This window comes from Contarinia nasturtii, unplaced genomic scaffold, assembly GCF_009176525.2.
Source record: "Contarinia nasturtii isolate CC-2019 unplaced genomic scaffold, AAFC_CNas_1.1 Cnas_scaffold_810, whole genome shotgun sequence".
NCBI classification, from domain to species: Eukaryota; Metazoa; Arthropoda; class Insecta; order Diptera; family Cecidomyiidae; genus Contarinia; species Contarinia nasturtii.
Genome location: NW_022198157.1, coordinates 2,507,278 through 2,525,203, shown reverse-complemented (window position 1 = coordinate 2,525,203; position 17,926 = coordinate 2,507,278). Strand labels below are relative to the sequence as shown.

Genomic DNA, 17,926 nt, shown 5'->3' with positions numbered 1-17,926 from the left:
GTTATAGTGATTGTAGCAATGTAAATGTAATTATAGCCAATGAAATCCGTGTTTTCACTTAATTTCAGCTCCTGACGATATCTGGCTGATCTGATTCATCCGGCTGAAAATGTCTCAATATAATGTCTGCTAATAATGCGAAAATAAATCAATTTTATTACTCACCATATTAAGAGATGTCAAAATTAAGAGTTCCAGGAGAAATTTTCAATTTTTTGATGATCAAGCTATGGATCGATTCATTTGAATGTTTTTTTTTTTTGTATAAGTGAATACGAATGAAATAAAACAGGCCACCGTTTATGTTTGATAATTGGCAAAAATATTGTTTTTTTTATTCATTTCGACTTTTCTTAACCTCTTTCTCTTTTTCTCTTGTTGTTGTAAATTAATACACGTAAGTTCATTTTTAATAGTAATTGCAATAAAGACTAAGCAAAAAAAGTGTACTACAATACGCAGTAAATAACCTAACTTACTGATTTTGGTTTTCTTGTAGTTATATAATAAGTAAACAGATCATTATTTACTCAATATCCTGAACGAAAAAAAAGCGAGCGCGACATTCTGTGTTGCAAAAACAATGAACAAAAAAAAATTGAGGATGAGGAAAAAAAGGGGATAAACATAACTTCAAATAAATTGGATCAACGAAAAAAAAAAAATAAAGCAAAAATATATGATTAAAAGAAATTCATTGATCTCCTAAGGTTTTGCCGTTCTAACACGATTTTTTTTAACAATTTCCAAAATATGTTTTTTTTACTTTCCAAAATATCATCAATAATTATTCGTAAGTAAATTGCTTCCGAATGTATACAAAAAAGTAATTATAATGAAAAGTCTTAAAATTTATATCAAAAGAGGGAATAAAAAACGAAAAAGATTTTAAAGTGATAACGAGATGGTTGCTTCTATGCGTGTGTTTGTGTGAGAATAATGGGTGTTTTAGTAATTTTAACTTCGATTCGGTACCACAATTAGTAATTTGTTTCTTTGATGTCTGTTAACCTGATGATTTGTTCCGATTCGCTGTTGTTCTTCTCTTGTCAAAAAATTGTTTGTATGTAGAATATGGTGATCCAAGTTCTCTGTCTCTTTATCTGCCTGTGAATCTCGCTTCGATTTTTTTTCTCTCTCTTCTCATTAGCATAATGCATAGATTTATTATTGGTGTTGTTCTGGTATTATTTTAATTTCTTTGATGATATTTTCTAATTTATACGTATATCCAGAGAATGATGTGTGTGTGCAGTTGCTGTTTATATCGGGCGCATGTGTTTCATTGTTATTATTATTTTAATCTGAAGATGGTTGTGTGTGAGAGTGTTCTTGACAAAAATTTACATGAAACGCTGTCTTTTACTGCAAAGACTTTGAACATCCATATTTACATCTAATGGACTAGCTGGTCGCTTGCTATTACGAGCGATTTCACCGGCCACGAATGCATACAACTCGGGAGCACTGTACATTTAAAAAACAGAAGAAGAAGAAGAAACAAAACAATCACTTAGTCATTTGTTCATTTATGGTCTGCATTTAATGCAATTGAATACTGACCGTGAACGACGAGCTAAGGCATCCTTGAACGTATGCAAGTCTGAGTCCGATGAGACAAAAGTGGCACCGTTGTGCAGATGATGATGCTCATTGTGTGGTTGCATTTGATGTGCTGATGTTGGTGAAGTCGGTACAATATGTTGACCGTGCAATGGTTTCGCTTGTTGTGTATTTGTATACAAATGCTGTGGAGACAGTCGTGTAACATGTATCATCCCTGATGGCGGTGATGATTTTCCAGCTAAATAGGCAAGCAAATCTTCGCGACGAATATAACGTCGACGTTTACTGCGCGCCCAATCGGCAATATCACGGGTACGACGCTGATATCCTGTATTCATTGCCAAGTCATTTGTACGACGCATTCCATCACATGATTCTAAATAAGAACGATTGAAAAGGTTACATTTTATTTTACATAAGTTTTCATGTTACTCGTAAACATTCATTTTTTCTACACTTTTTTTACATTACTAATTTGATGTGTGAGCTCAAAAGAATCACTTTTTTGTGTAAAGAAAATCTTACCTTTGTATAAAGTAGTAACAGTTCCAGCTGCTGTTTGAAACGGTATCCACAGAGCACCTGTTTCACTCGTATTCATTCTGTCTATGTATCGAATAGAAAAAAAGGACAAATTTTGTCAATTCCGTTTTTTGTATCACTTAATGTAGCTAATAACTATGTCAACATGTAAAATGCCACTCCTTTAATTCACCTAACTATTTACTATTCATAGCTAACTTTCTCAGAAATGCAACAAAAAAAATGTAAACATATTCGAAAGTGACATAATAAGTGTGCAATAGAAAGAGAAAAAAAAAACTTTAAATGAGCTCATTTTAAATTTCACTTTAAAATGATCAATACGTAGGTTGCTCCATAATTTTTTTTAAAATGGTACTTATAGTGTTGCCCGATGTAAACCATTGTCATATTCGTAAAGTTTGATGTTTTGGTATGTATTCGTGCCCTGAACCTTTTGTCGTACGAACGCTATTTGTATTGTTTACAGTGACTGGTAAACTGCGACTCAACAAAAAAATGAATTTTACACGTGAAGATTTTCGTAAAATGATTTACTACGATTTTCGAAGTAAATTATCTCAACAACAGTGTTTCGATCGACTTCATTTGGCCTTTGGCAATGAAGCACCAACCCTTCAGACAATTTATAACTGGTACCGAGAATTCCGTTGCGGTCGTAGTTCGCTCAAAGACGAGTTTCATACAGGTCGTCCAAAATCGGCTGTTGTGCCACAAAACATCGATGCTGTCAGAAAACTGATTATGGAAGATCGTCATGTGACCTACCGTGAGATTGAGGCATCTTTGGGCATTTCATCCCACAGCATACATACAATTTTGCATGAACATTTAGCCGTAAAAAAGATTTGCTCTCGTTGGATCCCACATAAATTGACCGATGAACAAAAAATGGCTCGTGTGAGTTGGTGTAAAGAAATGCTCAAGAAATTCAATCGTGGTGCTTCAAAAGACGTTAATAAAATCGTCACTGGTGACGAATCGTGGATATATGCCTATGAGCCCGAAACGAAACAGCAGTCGACTGTATGGGTCTTCCAAAATGAAGATAACCCAACGAAAGTTGTTCGAGCAAGAAGCACTTCGAAGCGAATGGTCGCCTGTTTTTTCGGGAGAAGTGGTCATGTGGCAACCGTTCCACTAGAGGATCGTATGACCGTCAATTCTGATTGGTATACCACCATTTGTTTGCCCGAAGTGTTTGGTGAAATAAGAAAAAACAACCACCGTCGCAAAATAATTCTTCATCACGATAATGCGAGCTCTCACACATCTTTTCAAACTACTCGATTTTTGACCGGTCAAAACATCGAACTGATGGGTCATCCACCGTACAGTCCTGACCTGGCACCCAATGACTTTTTTTTGTTCCCAAGCGTGAAGAAAAAACTACGTGGTCAACGATTTTCGACACCAGAAGAAGCAGTTGAAGCGTTCAAAACACACGTTTTGGAGATATCAGTTTCGGAGTGGCACGAATGCTATGACAAATGGTTTCATCGAATGCAAAAGTGTATCGATCATCTCGGGGAATATTTTGAAAAACAATAAAACCATTTTCGACAAAAAACAACTGTGTTATATATGTTTTTAAAAAAAATTATGGAGCAACCCTCGTAGCTGTGTAATAAATTTGCCTGAAAAATTAACGAGTTAAAAGCGTCTCCATAAACGAAAATGACAAAGGTTAATAATAATTTGCAATTCACGACAATTTGTGTTGAAAGGAAATCTTCTTAGCGACAAGCAATTCAATTTCCAAAGATATATTGATTTTGTTATCAAATCAATTAAATTCCGTGGAAATATTCTTTTTTATGCAACCTTCTCGAATTTCCATAAACGATATTCCATTTAAACGATTTATTACGTCTAGAAATAAGTATTTCATTTCCGTATTAATTTCATTTTTATGGTCATCAAATATGTGACCACACAAAATAACAAAATGTCTGCCGCATCGTTCTTTCGAACGAAATAACCGTATATATCGATGGAAATGTTTGTTTTTTAGCTTAATCCTTCAAAAATGCCGAAATTCATGGATGATTAACCAGTTATTGTCAAATAATTTATTCGTTGACACCTCTCAAAAAGACTGATTTCGTCATGCACTCCAAAAGGCGCACACTAAATGCCGTCACAGCACAAACCGCAGCTCAATGAAAACAACAACAAAAAAACAGTGGTTGCGAAGAGATTCTCTATTTTTCTATTGCACTTGACTCGACATAAAAAAAAAATGTTGGTCCCATGTAATTTTGACACATTCTCATTTTACCTCTGTAGAGTTGTGCGATTGATGTGGCTGATTCTTGAAAATTATGAAATAAATTTCGGATGCAATTATCGCGTTCGCTTAAGTATTGAGCTTCATAGTTGGGCTGTTGTCGTTCAATTGCTTCGATATACTGTTCTTCAATGTTAGCGGCCCATCCATCGCCGTCGCCTTCGTTAGCTTGCATTTTGTGTGAAATCTTTGTGATGTGTCTATTTATTTTTAGGTATTTGATGTTTCGCTTGAAAAATATTTACGATCGTATTACAATGCACTTTACACGATAAAACACAAACAATTTAAATTCTATAGATAAAACGTATTGCTTCCAGTTGTCAGAATTTCCGTTTTGATTTGATATTCTTAAATTTTAACTTTGTTCTGATCGGTTTTGATTTAATTTGTTGTCTGAATGCAAAATTACACCACCACAAACGCGTGCTCACAAAATATTTGGTGAAATACAATTAAAAGTCGAACTCAAAAAAGAAAAAAAACGAACACAAACTAATCTAGTCTGTAGGTCGATTGGACAATGGAATTGAAAGAATTTCGTAGTTGGGAGAAATACTCTTTTTTTCCGATTATTATTTATTTTTTTCTTCACCCAGATTTGAGCTCTTTCTTTTCGGTTGATGACTGCATTAAACAGTCACCACGAAAAATTTCTTTATACAATATTTGGACACATACAAATTACTTTTTCTGTAAATTATTTTCTCGTACACACGCGATATGGCGAATAGGTGATATTTATTACACAAAGACAAAAACTCTGACTGATTAATGAAGTAACAATGGATAAAGAGCAAGTAGCAGCAACACCAGAACACGAACGTTTTTATGGCAACTCAGTGTTTTGGTGTAGATTTTATTTATGTCTTGATTCCTTTGTGTCGTCAATACGAACAATACGCATTAACCATGAATACACATGCACAACGCTACAGTGTGTTATGTATTTGTGTGCACAGTTGCTGGCTATTCGATTGGTTGTTTCGATGTATGTGTATGTGAAAACAACAAACACCACATACACACATACAAAAGGAGCCAATGCTTACGAATGCCTTATGTCACACTTCAAACTACCATAAAAACATATGGCGCATCGATGGAAAAACAAAACGAAGAAACCGTTTTAAAAATACTTTCAATTTATCAATTTTACCAAACGCACCTCGTATTTTCTCTCAATTACAACGTTTATATTTAATATTGAATGAAATTGATTTTTCTCTGCATGGTTTTTGGACATTTTCTTTGAAATTTTTTATATATTTCGACTTTTTTCCGAGTAAATATGAAAATTTGAAACGGTGTAAAGTTGGAGCGTTTCACTTGTCTCATAAACTGACAATATTTACTCAATTCTAACCTGAAATATGACTGAACTTTTTTTTATTTACTGAGCAGTGTAACTGTAACCAGAGCTGTGTGATATTAAAAGGTAAACAATGATTTTCAGAGTGATTCAATTGCATTCTGTCTTGAGTAAAAAATATCGAACATTTTCAACGAGACCAGTGACAAGTATCTTTAACAGAGAAGGATTTATCAAAGAAGTGTTTCCGAGTGATGCAAGGTTTGTTATTACTATGGCCATCATTTGGAAGTATTGTTTTTAAAAAGAGGTATTGCCAAAAATTTTAGGCCACAAATTGAAGAGCTTATAAATGCTTCACCGCAGCACATATACGCGGGTTTCGATCCAACAGCTGACAGTCTGCACGTTGGAAATCTGTTAGTAATCATTGGATTACTTCATTTCCAACGTGCCGGTCATCATCCTATTGCATTGGTGGGTGGAGCAACTGGGCAAATAGGTGAATTTAAATAATTAAAAATTAAATATAAGGTACTGAATTCTGTTACTTATAGGGGATCCAAGCGGAAAATCTAACGAGCGAAATGCCCTCGCACCCGAAGAACTCAAACATAATTTATCGTGCATAAGAAAGCAGCTACACAATATTTTCGAAAATCATCGAAAATATTTGTGGAATAAACAAGGAAAATTGAATCCAGTCAAGTAATTTGCATTTTAGTTTAAATAAAATGTGAAACTAATGTTGAAACATTTCCATATAGAATTGTTGACAATGCTGATTGGTATGCAAATCTCTCATTCATCGATTTCATCGGAACCATCGGCCGGAATTTTCGAATGGGACAAATGATGCGACTTACTTCAGTTCAAGAGAGATTAGAATCGGAGGAAGGAATCTCTTTTACTGAATTTTCTTATCAAATTTGTCAATCTTACGACTGGTGGCAGCTGTATAAAAAACATAACTGTCGATTACAGTTGGGCGGATCTGATCAATTGGGCAACATTAGTGCCGGTCATCGTTTAATCAAACGAATGGGAAACGAAAAAAGTGCATATGGCATTACGTTGCCAATATTGACGACACGAGATGGCAAGAAATTTGGGAAATCAGAAGGTAATGCTGTTTGGCTTGATGCTGAGAAGACCTCACCGTTTTCGTTATATCAATTCTTTATCCGGACACCTGATGATACAGTGGAACACCTTTTGAAAATGTTGTCACTCTATTCATTCGATGAAATTCATGAAATTATGACCGAACAAAACAAAGCCTTACATTTGAAATTTGCGCCAAGAAAATTAGCCGAACAGATGTGTCTTTTGATACATGGAGGTAATTTTTTTTCACTTTTTTCATTCATGATAGTTTAAAAATGTTATGTATTAATTAATAACAGAGAGCGGATTGAAGACAGCCAAGCAAGCTTCAGCAGCCTTATACGACGGAGACTTTACCGTATTATCATCACTGAGTCAGAAAGAAATGAAAAGCATTTTCGTTGGAGCCACAGTACATGATGTTATTCTTGAACAAGGAATGACAGTTTTGGACTTAGCTCTAAAAGCGAAAATCTACAAACACGAACGTACGTATATTTTCTTCAACCAAATTTCTTTCACGTGGAATAATTTTTTTCATAAATACAAATTGATGCGATTAGGTGAAGCGACGAGATTAATTACACAAGGTGGATTCTACATTAATCAAAATCGATGTAAAAATATTTCCGAAATGATATCGCCCACCGTACACATTCTAGCCAACAACTTCACGCTCCTGCGGACTGGAAGTCGAAATTTCTATCTCATTAATTGGAAATTATAAAAAAAAGTCATTGTAATATAAAAATAGTTTTTGGAATTAAAAAAAGAAACACATATAAGAATGAACACTTTTTTATTATGTATTTAAGGAAGAAACAAGAATTGTGAATGAACAAGTTGTAAAAAAACCAAAAACAAAATTTCTTCATTAATTTTTGTTAGGGTATCTTGAAACCAAAAAAAAACTATGAAAATTTAAGTCATGTCAAATGTACACGTTATATGCGATTTACTAAAATAATTATCAATATTAAAACCCTTGAATTTTTGATCATCTACAAAATCTAAAGGTGCTATTTTTTTCTGTAGTGGAAATTTTGTGAAAATTTAATTTAAATTCTTGTTATTGAAAATTTAATCATTCGTGTAACAGGAGTCTTGCTGCATTAAAAGGTCGTTCCTGAAAAGCACATTTAGTTAAAAACTATTCATCTTCATCGGATTGAAAAATACTTAACTTACTTGTCACTTCAAGATCAGATATTTGAGAATTTCTCATAACTCGTTTAGTAGTCGATTCAATAGAACCATGAATGGTAGTCGATTCAGGTGGTGACATTTTCAACAATCGAAGAAATCTTTTTCAAATATCTCATTCTCCAAAACAGCCGAGGTGTGGCGTAGAAAATCAGCTCAGTGAAACTCAATACTGAAATACCTAAGAAGAGTCTGAGCAAACATTTTACAATTCCTTTCTTTCGTTTAGCTTATAAACTGGGGCAGCAGAACGAAACAAGACACATGTCATTTCCGTGCTAAAAGAAATGATTAACATTTTTTTATTTCATTCCTCACTTCAATGAATTTTGGATTTCACAGATTTTAATGAATTGATTAAATAATAAACATAACTTACTTCTTTTTAATGCTCAGTATCAAAATCACTCCATTGGTTCAAACTCTTCGCATCCACTGCATTTCGTTCAATTTTTAGATCATATGAGTATTTGATAAATGTGCATGCTGGCATGCAATTACATCCATCACGAAACGCTTTTCCATTGGGTGTAGTGCGAAGCCTCCGTTGTGCCATTTTCAAGCACATTATCCTTGATACACTGCAAACTCTTGTATTCTTATCTCCTATATAAAACAAAAATATTTGTGTCATTTATACTTCAAATTGAATGAGTGGAATTACTTGGCATCGAGAATTTCACACATCCGCATTCAGTTTTGGTGAAATCAGCCAAACACTCCTCTTCGCAGTTGATTTGTGAGTAAATTTTGAAGAAATGCAATTGACGCTCATTGTTATCAAAACACTCTCGTTTCTTTAATTTGGATGTGTTTGTTTATTCGGTTATTATTTGAACTGTGCTGTGTTCAAAAGATGATAATTGAAAATATTTGCGTGAAACTTTCAATGTATCACCCGGTGCAGATAAAATAAATTTAAACCCATAATCGTATCCATTGCACCGATGCACAACACTTTCTTTGAGGAGTATGAGAGTCATCATTAAGTTATTATGTCCTCTCGCATGAAATCCTTGAAATGGATAGTTGTTTTCGTCATATATATCTGCATATCCATCCTGCATATTCCAGAAAATTAATGCATTTCGATTGTTCTTCACCGTCATGAGTTCTGCGGAAATTTTTTGTCGTTGTCAACTGTGATAAATTCCGGTAAAAATGTACAAATATGTGCCAATGCATTCAATCGCCGTGAACTGAAAAAAAAATTTTATGGCAAAAGAAGAACACGTCTCAAAGCTACATACTCTCTGTCCGATATGAAATTGGATGGTTTTGTGATTGCTGAGTTCATATCGAATTTGCTTTTTGAAGCTCTAATATTGGGGCAAATTGTGATTGTCGCAATGCTCTTACCTTTCACACCAGTGAAGTCCGACTTCGGAAAAATATCGAAGGCCAGGAGTGCTGCTATTTTTGAAAAATTTACGCAACACATGAAAAATAAAATGTCTTACATCCGTAAGATGAACTTTTCCGCACTGTGATCCACAACATGCATTTATTACAAATCTTTTACTCAAAGAATTCAAGAGAAAACTGAATCTGACATTAGTTTTACAATACAAATAATTTTCGAAGCACTTTTCATACAAAAACTACTAAAAATGAGAATTTTTGTATCGCAGTCATACCTATATGATATCGTAATCATGTGAAAATTTGCAGAGGTTATTTTTTTCACAAAAAGTCAACATTCTGAAAGTTTGAAGAAATTTCAACGCATATTAAGGGTACTTAACTCAACGCATATTTGTTTTTGAGCGAAAAATCCAAAATTTTGTTCGGAAGGTACTCCTAATATGCGTTGAAATGTCTTCAAACTTTCGGAATGGAATTTTTGTGTGATAAAAATAACCTGTGCAAAGTTTCAGCTAATTACGATATCATACAGGCATGGCTTTCATACAAAAATCCAATTTTTTTGAAATTTTTGTATGAAAAGTGTGTCGAAATATATTTGTATCGCAAAACTAGCGTCATATTCGGTTTTCTCGTACCCAAAAACCCCCCGATACATATTTTTGAGTGTTTAAGAATACATTAAATATCACACTGAAATGAATTGACTGTTTTGCGTGACATAAAGCTATAATAGAATTAATGCGAATTACATACGCTTTTCATACTAATCTAAAAATGAAAAACATTTGACTTGTATTTTTACATTATAAATACATGTTCATCTTTTGATTTAATATTTTCGGAATCTCGAGAAGCTGGAAGCAAGAAAGTCCTTCTATGTATCTCCTGACATGGTTTCAATTAAAAGGTTCAACATTTTATAATTGAAATGCGCTAAACATATAAATAAACGACCGAAAATTAAATCATCAAGCAATAAAAATTGAACTTTATTATGTTATTTTCATGCTATTTTGAAACTTTCATCATTGGAAAGTTAATCACAATTGAAATAATAATCAATTGGATTTAGAGTATTACTTTCAAACCGCACATATTTAACGTTATTGTATTTTGAAGCATTGTACTGTTTTCCTCCATTGACAGTGAGTTTGATGCCATCATCTATAAACGATTTTATAATTCATAAGAGCTTGAAATTATTTGATTGGCAATTTACCTTTGTTAATTGTAAGGTTTATTTCATTTGGTTTATCACAGTTGAGTAAATCTTCTGTGTGCCAAGTTGATTTGGGAAAGTATACAGCTTTTTGGGGTCGAATTGAAACACTGTGATAATTGTTAACATTGTAATCGCTTCGATAATCTATCACTGTAAAGTATAAATTTGAAATTATATTTTATTCTTCGATGTTATGCTAATATGCCATTGTGTCGATTTTTAACTAATTTCATAAGCAGGATCGCCGGAACCAGGATCTTTTTCTGGGCTTAGAAGTATGTATGCATCTTGTTTCCCAATCACGTACAATTTCATTTTAATTTCATTCGCCCTTTTCACGGCACGGAAATCATCCAAATTGTACCAATTATCATAGCGCAAACCATTTGTATAGTTACACGTTTTCAGTGCTGTAATCAATTTCACATTTTAATTATGAGATAAAGAAAAGAAGAAAAAATACCAAAATAAATTACCAGCGATTTTTCCAGCCTTTGCCTGAATGGAAATTTTTTGACAAGTCGAATCGGCTTTAATGAGAATAAATATGCTCAATCCAATAATCACCAATTTTAATATTATTCTCATTTTATTCAACAAATTTAACTGTGTTTCGCTCATGCAACAAATATTTATTTATTCAAAATCGACTATTTGGGCCTTGTTATTTAGCGAAATCTAAATTGTGATAAAGATGTGTGACGTAAGCTGCTTGAACCATTTGCAAATGTTTGTATCACGATTTAATTAGCAGCGGTAACATTTTTGTTTATTCAAGTCTTTTTTCTATTTACATGACTGAAGGTTATATTTTATCGTTTGATAATTTGTTTACGATTTTTCTAAAGTGAGATAAACTCTTGAATATTTCGAATTCTTCTCTGTTAAAATTTATTTTAATGACAGTTTGTAACATTGCGTTAGATCCACTCATTTTAGAGAAGTTTATTTTGTTTTTAATGCCTTGTTGATTTTAAAGGATGATCTTTCAAATTTTTCGCAGTTTGATCGACTAGTATGATCCGTACATAATAGATAGACTAATTATTTTCTTTCATTTGAAAATTCTGATTAAATAAAAGCCGAAAACTAAAAAAATGCTTCTATTAATTTTTAAAATATTTTTTCACATAGTCTCTGCACTACAAAATAAACTTTATATTTAGTTTTAAAAAAAATCATTCACTCAGCATGCCGCTAAACTTTCAAATGTTTTCGTGCTATAAAATAATACTGTTAGTGTGTCAACTGTCATTTCCAACTGTCAGTGTCATTCATCCATACGCTGTACAAATAAGTAATAACTTCAATAAATTCGATTCGTTTTTTCTCTTGATTTGCACTAATTTCTCTGTGATTTGAAGTAAATCGTCAAAAATGTTGTATCAAAAACTAATTTTGAGTAGTAAAATTGGTTTACCGAAACTGATGTCACTAAATATTCGTGCGATGAGTGTGAAATCAACGTTCTTACAAATAGATGAGCTCGGTGAACCGCACAAAGTATTAAAGAAATGTGAAACACAATTGGATTCACCAAAGGACAATGAAATTTTAGTAAAAATGCTGGCAGCTCCAATTAATCCCGCCGTAATTAATATCATACAAGGTAATTTCATGTTGTCAACTACAGAAAATATCTAGCCGGCTGCGTTTTATCCAAATGTACTTTTTTTATAGGAAAATACGGTGAAAGTCCAAGTTTGCCATTTATTCCGGGAAATGAAGCGGTCGCTGAAGTGTTGAAATGTGGTCAAAATGTGAAGAATGTTCAAATTGGCGATAGAATCATTCCGATTGGTGGTCATGTCGGAACTTGGCGAACACATGCCATTTTCACCGGGCAAGACGTACTAAAAGTTCCAGATAATGTTGATAATGTGAATGCAGCTACGATTACGGTAAATCCAGCAACCGCATTTCGAATGTTACGTGATTTTGTTGACTTGAAACCAGGCGATACTGTCATTCAAAATGGAGCTAACAGTGCGGTCGGCCAAGCCGTTATTCAATTATGCAAAGTATGGAATTTACAATCGGTAAATGTGGTTCGAAATAGACCAAATATTGACGAACTAAAAGCACAACTGAAATCATTGGGTGCCACAGAAGTATTAACCGAAGAAGAGATTCGAACAACTGCTCTGTTCAAGTCAAAACAAATACCATCACCGAAATTGGGCTTCAACTGTGTTGGTGGCAAAAGTGCCACGAATGTCATGCGACATTTAGCCAGCAAAGGAATTCTTGTCACCTATGGAGCAATGTCACGGGAACCGCTTACCATACCAAACTCAGCGCTGATCTTCAAAGACATTTCGTTTCGGGGTTTTTGGGTGTCAAAGTGGTCCAAAGAACATACACTCGAAGAAAGACAACAAATGTATAACGAATTGTTTGAACTTATGGCTTCTGGAAAATTCGCACCACCGGTTCATCGGCTCATTCCATTAGATGAATACAAAGAGGCCATGATAGAATTGGCCGATGTGAAAGGAATGATTGGCGAAAAGATTTTATTTGATTTCACAAAATAGATTATATTTTTTGATGTAAATAAGTTTGATTCAATGAAACGGTGAAAATTTATTGAAAATAAAAAAAATGTTATGAAACGAAGAAATAAATTATTTTTTCTCTAGGCACGTTCAAACTCGGTTCTCTTCAAAATCATATGGACTTTACTCTGTTGAGAAAAAAAAGGACAAACCAATAACTTTTGTTAGTAATTTTTATTATTTTTTTAGTAATGATTTATATACAATATCTAACTTTCTTTATTTCATTTTCAGTACGTTCTTAAAAATTGTAGTATCAATTATTGGAAATATCTTGTAAACTGGACATAAATAAAATGTTGTTAAAGTAAAACGAATATTTAAAAAAAAATCCTAATTTGGATCAATATTTTGCACTGTGGAGAGAATAAGTAGTTGTAAGATAAATAATGTAAATACTTCGTATTTCACTGCTCCAAAGATGGCCAAATTTGTTCAAAAACTCGATGCATTCGCGCTCAACGGGACAATACACGTTGCTAGTATAGTTTTTCATAATGAATCTGTAATCTGTATCCAATGTGATCAATTCTGAATCGATTGGTAGCGTAGGTAGGACACAATCATCGCATTTGCATGTAATTTTAAAACCTAATTTTAGAGCTGCATGACGTTTTTCCATTGGCATCGTTATGGGCAAGTAGCTATAACACAGCATTTCACCTTTTTTCACCGGTCGACAAGTTATACAGAATTGATAATCATTTCCAATAATTAACATGAGGTTCGCTGCACACGAATGACCCAATCGACTTGTAAACAGGGGAAGAACTTTTCCATGTCGCAAGTCATACGAATGTTCCATAACGATATTGAAATGATGAGCGACCAAGTGCATGAGAAAGCGTCTTTTTTCTTCTGTTTCAAACATGACATTAACTTTTGGCATTTTCATTATGAATCTATACAATTGATAAATTGTGGGCAATTGTTCATCATGCAACACATTGTCTCGTTCCAATTTGAAGAAACAGTGATACATTGACTTCTCATCAAGCGTTGAATCCGGCAATTTTTTCGAAACCTCGAGCAAGATCTTTCCAACAAATTCCATGAGACTTTTGATATTATGAAAAGTTGCGATGGCCCGTAAGATTGATTGAATGATCAGCCTGTTAGTAGTTGCATGTTCTGCATTTAAAACCGAACCACATTCCAATTTATGCGTTCTATTCATCTTCTGACATTTGGTGCTGCAAAATGTCACGAGTGCGCATTCGTTACAAGGTATGAGACTTGTTTTTTCTCCAGGAACCCAGCACGTCTCGCAAGCGTGCTCCCATTTGTAGCTTGATAAGTAATCTTCTTCCAATAAAACGGTTTTCCCCACAGGAATATCCCGCGTTGCAACCAAATGATTATCATCTTTGTCGGTATATCGGATTTTGAGCACATTTGCTATGTACGGGTGATTTTTGTTTGATTTGTAGCTAAGTTTTGGTTCATTTTTTTTCAATTGAATTAAATTCGATAGAATTTGATGGCATTTTTTCTTGCGTGCTTTAAGTATCGGTATCCATTTGGCGGGAAGATTTGCACTTCCTAAAGCAAGTTCAATGTCAGTTATGGCTTCTTTGTACCTTTTTAATTGAAAAAAACATGCCGATCTATTTGTATAAGCAAGTGCAACACTTTCCGATCCAACTTCAGCATGACGCAAACTTCGATTGTAATAAGTCAATGCTTGCAACCAATTTTCAGAGTGAAAACACTCAGTCCCTAGCCGACGCCATTCGTTTGAAACAATATTGCCTTTACATGTTTCATATACTTTCATTTCATCCAATATCAAGCGGTCAACGGCCTGACGACCTTTCTCGTCGATGGATTCAAAGAGATCGACAAAACGCTCACCGGACTCACTCGATTCCTTCTTCCACAACATGGTATGATTGATTCTAATGACAAAAATCGACTTTTTTAAATACAAAAATCCATGGACAAAAAATAACCTTAAAAATGAAACCCACCTTTTTCAGTTTTATTACAGAGAAAACGACACAAAATCAAATAATTTTTTTCTTCTTTGCTTAATTTGCGAAATAGATGGGCATAAATTACAAACAAATATCTATAAAAACAAATTAAAATGGCGAATAAATAAAATTTGCCAATTGCCACAACAACGTTATGTTGGCGAATGAAAAGAGCATTAAAATGCACACGAACTTGTTCTTGTTAGTTTGAGCGACAATGAATATTAGAGTTTTGCTGTATCCGTGACACCAACACACAGGCTAAAATTTCGCTTCTCAATGCCATAACAGCACTGCTTAACTGCTGTTTTTATCACACAGACGATCGTAGTCGATATCAATGTACAAAAGATGTACCGTTACCTGACTACTTATGCATGTATTTGGGTGAGAAAGAAAAACGCAACATGGATTTCATAAAAACATTTTATTTTGTGGAGATTTAATACAAACAAATCAAAGTGTAATTCACCAAACGTGATGAATTATTTTATTAATATATTTAACGATAAAAAATTGTTGTGAATGTTATTAATTTGTTCCAAGGACCCAAACACAGTGTGGTTAAATATTTTTGGACTATGTCACATTTGGTCACACTATTATAGCTTTGAATTCAATTTGATGTTTCTGTTTTGTGAGAATTTCAAGAGAAGAAATTAGTTGTTGTTTTAAAAATTTCGCTATCGTTTGAAAATGATTACATTTGCAAGTCTTCGTTGTTTGGCAATGGTCGGAAGAACGATTCCACTCGTTCATCGGTGACATCTTCAATGCGTGCTGGATTCCATTTTGGATTATTATCTTTTCGAACAAGCAATGCCCGAACACCTGATGAATCAATACGATTAAATCCAATACACATGATTTATGATGACGAAATGTTGGTGTCTTAAATATTTTACCTTCATGGAAATCACTATCTTCAACAAAATGCACGGCCAATCGATATTCCATTTGTAAACATTCGCCAAGCGATTGGAAATTTGATCCAATGTTCAGAAGGCGAAGAGTCACTTTTAAACTAAGTGGTGAAACTGATCGAAGTGTCTAGAAAAAGATTATTTTATTTCAATTTACAAATTGAAAAATCTAAGCAAACTGTTGAATACCTTAATGGTTTGTTGAGCCCATTCGCTGTTGTCTTTTTCCAAATTGCTTAGGATCTCTTCGATTGACGACGCATTAAACGATTTATTGATTTGATCAAGATGTTTTGCCAAAATGAATTTGGATTTTGGTTTTGGGCAAAAGTCATTGATAACACTATCGACGTCTTTTGTGTCTTTCAAATCGAGTAAAACTTTTTCTATTTCCGGAATTTTGGCACTTTCACAATAGTGTGTCGCAACGCCAGCGTGTAGCACATCTTGACCTAATGATGATACATAAAATCATCTATGAATATATTGTCACAAAGTTTTCATTGGATGTACCTCTCAGCCGGAAACCTGTCAGACCCAAATAGTAACCAAGTTTTCCTTGAAGACGTGGCAAAAAATATGATCCACCAACGTCGGGGAAGAGACCTTTAAAAAATCATTGAAACTTGTTGGTTAAATAGACTCAAGCACACAGAATAAATTCCATATATATAGCTTCTGACATAGCGAATCGATCCCCCGCATTTGAGGACGAAATTTTACTCTAGACAACATGAAATTCTGGAGATAATTCTCCTCCCTCTTATCAATTTTTGTGCCAAACATTTTTGTTCTAGATTTTATCGATTTTTTCCAATTTCCCCAGTGTCAGAACCTATGCCAATATATTTACCAATCGCTGTCTCAGGCATTGCAAACAACGTTTTCTCTGTTGCAATGCGATATCGGCCATGAACCGAAATTCCAACACCGCCTCCCATTGTGATGCCGTCTATTAAAGCGACATAAGGAATCTGGAGATTTCCAATCATATGATTCATAACATATTCGGTTCCAAAGAATTTCTTCCCCACATCAGCTGTATCAGCTTCAACAATTGTTTTCACATCACCACCAGCACAGAATGCTTTGCCGCCCGCGCCCTTAACAATGATCAGCGACTTTGTATTGTGCCATTTATCTAGAACACGGGCGAATTTATCGACCATTTCAAAATTGGCCGAGTTCAATGCTTTTGGACGGTTTAAAATTAAGACTCCTTTATCGCCTACATCTTCAGCTAACACCAAATCCGTTGTAGGTATTTCTTTTGCTGTTGCCATAAGTCTTGTGTTACTTCGTAGTAATGAACAAATTGGACGCGACAACAATTTACTTATCATTTCTGGATGGAGACGATAAAATTGGAAAAATTTAAAATTGTAAAATTGATCGAAGTTTTAATATAGAATTTGCTTATCAGTGAATTTCACACCACGATCTACAGCTGACAACTGTTTACTGATAACCTGAATATTATCATTTCACAAACACAAAAAAATAGCATGCAGGCAGAGGGTTTTGAGGTTATTTAACATAAAATTATTAGAAAAGAAATCAGCTTTTTTTTACTTGTGAACAGATTATCCAATTATTATTAATAAACAAAAACGGTAGAAGGTCACACTGAAAAAGTCTTAATTTAAATAATTTTTACAATTTGCGATTGACTTTATCAGTTATCAATGCCTCGAATATTTCTTGCTATAAAATCGAAACAACAGCTGTCATTACTATGAAAACGTCAGACTTGTGTTTTTGTTTTGATCTCACTATTTTTACCTTGTTCTGCTTACAAACTCTTTGAATACTGACTGGAAATCAAAAATTGATTAATTCCATTGATGAATGATGAGTC

The 17,926-nt window shown here is 33.9% G+C and overlaps 6 protein-coding genes across 13 annotated transcripts; 2 read left to right on the top strand and 4 right to left on the bottom strand.

Annotated features, from left to right (window-relative positions):
* Nucleotides 1-678: 678 nt before the first annotated feature.
* On the bottom strand, nt 679-5,173 carry LOC116342130 (UPF0472 protein C16orf72 homolog). The gene is made up of 4 exons (XM_031769630.1): nt 4,391-5,173; nt 2,092-2,172; nt 1,564-1,942; nt 679-1,467 (listed from the first exon to the last, which is right to left on the bottom strand). Exons 1-4 carry the CDS (start codon nt 4,572-4,574, stop codon nt 1,344-1,346), a joined length of 768 nt encoding a protein of 255 aa, XP_031625490.1. The 5' UTR covers nt 4,575-5,173; the 3' UTR covers nt 679-1,343.
* Nucleotides 5,174-5,771: 598 nt separating this feature from the next.
* LOC116342013 (tyrosine--tRNA ligase, mitochondrial) lies at nt 5,772-7,591 on the top strand. The gene is made up of 6 exons (XM_031769477.1): nt 5,772-5,972; nt 6,041-6,213; nt 6,269-6,419; nt 6,479-7,053; nt 7,118-7,306; nt 7,382-7,591. Exons 1-6 carry the CDS (start codon nt 5,845-5,847, stop codon nt 7,543-7,545), a joined length of 1,380 nt encoding a protein of 459 aa, XP_031625337.1. The 5' UTR covers nt 5,772-5,844; the 3' UTR covers nt 7,546-7,591.
* Nucleotides 7,592-10,349: 2,758 nt separating this feature from the next.
* LOC116342127 lies at nt 10,350-11,642 on the bottom strand. Its single transcript, XM_031769628.1, has 4 exons — nt 11,088-11,642; nt 10,836-11,021; nt 10,609-10,761; nt 10,350-10,553 (listed from the first exon to the last, which is right to left on the bottom strand). The coding sequence occupies exons 1-4, from the start codon at nt 11,230-11,232 to the stop codon at nt 10,426-10,428; spliced, it is 612 nt and encodes a 203-aa protein (XP_031625488.1). The 5' UTR covers nt 11,233-11,642; the 3' UTR covers nt 10,350-10,425.
* A 244-nt stretch (nt 11,643-11,886) lies between these two features.
* LOC116342136 (enoyl-[acyl-carrier-protein] reductase, mitochondrial) lies at nt 11,887-13,467 on the top strand. Of its 2 annotated transcripts, XM_031769637.1 has the most exons (4): nt 11,887-12,220; nt 12,292-13,163; nt 13,254-13,332; nt 13,404-13,467. In XM_031769637.1, exons 1-2 carry the CDS (start codon nt 11,989-11,991, stop codon nt 13,146-13,148), a joined length of 1,089 nt encoding a protein of 362 aa, XP_031625497.1. In that variant the 5' UTR covers nt 11,887-11,988; the 3' UTR covers nt 13,149-13,163; nt 13,254-13,332; nt 13,404-13,467. The 2 variants fall into 2 exon arrangements, with proteins under 2 accessions (XP_031625497.1, XP_031625496.1); XM_031769636.1 differs by having other exon boundaries at nt 12,292-13,332.
* Nucleotides 13,391-15,422, bottom strand: LOC116342135 (SET and MYND domain-containing protein DDB_G0273589-like). 2 transcript variants are annotated; one of them, XM_031769635.1, is made up of 3 exons: nt 15,339-15,422; nt 15,140-15,240; nt 13,391-15,067 (listed from the first exon to the last, which is right to left on the bottom strand). In XM_031769635.1, the coding sequence occupies exon 3, from the start codon at nt 15,052-15,054 to the stop codon at nt 13,513-13,515; it is 1,542 nt and encodes a 513-aa protein (XP_031625495.1). In that variant the 5' UTR covers nt 15,055-15,067; nt 15,140-15,240; nt 15,339-15,422; the 3' UTR covers nt 13,391-13,512. The 2 variants fall into 2 exon arrangements, with proteins under 2 accessions (XP_031625495.1, XP_031625494.1); XM_031769634.1 differs by lacking the exon at nt 15,339-15,422 and having other exon boundaries at nt 15,140-15,326.
* Nucleotides 15,423-15,585: 163 nt separating this feature from the next.
* On the bottom strand, nt 15,586-17,869 carry LOC116341974 (3-hydroxyisobutyryl-CoA hydrolase, mitochondrial). Of its 6 annotated transcripts, none has more exons than XM_031769423.1 (7): nt 17,851-17,869; nt 16,922-17,413; nt 16,582-16,674; nt 16,258-16,520; nt 16,051-16,195; nt 15,850-15,976; nt 15,586-15,775 (listed from the first exon to the last, which is right to left on the bottom strand). In XM_031769423.1, exons 2-7 carry the CDS (start codon nt 17,409-17,411, stop codon nt 15,748-15,750), a joined length of 1,146 nt encoding a protein of 381 aa, XP_031625283.1. In that variant the 5' UTR covers nt 17,412-17,413; nt 17,851-17,869; the 3' UTR covers nt 15,586-15,747. The 6 variants fall into 6 exon arrangements, with proteins under 6 accessions (XP_031625283.1, XP_031625282.1, XP_031625278.1 ...); XM_031769422.1 differs by lacking the exon at nt 17,851-17,869 and adding an exon at nt 17,726-17,817; XM_031769418.1 differs by lacking the exon at nt 17,851-17,869 and adding an exon at nt 17,641-17,758.
* Between the last annotated feature and the right edge of the window lie 57 nt (nt 17,870-17,926).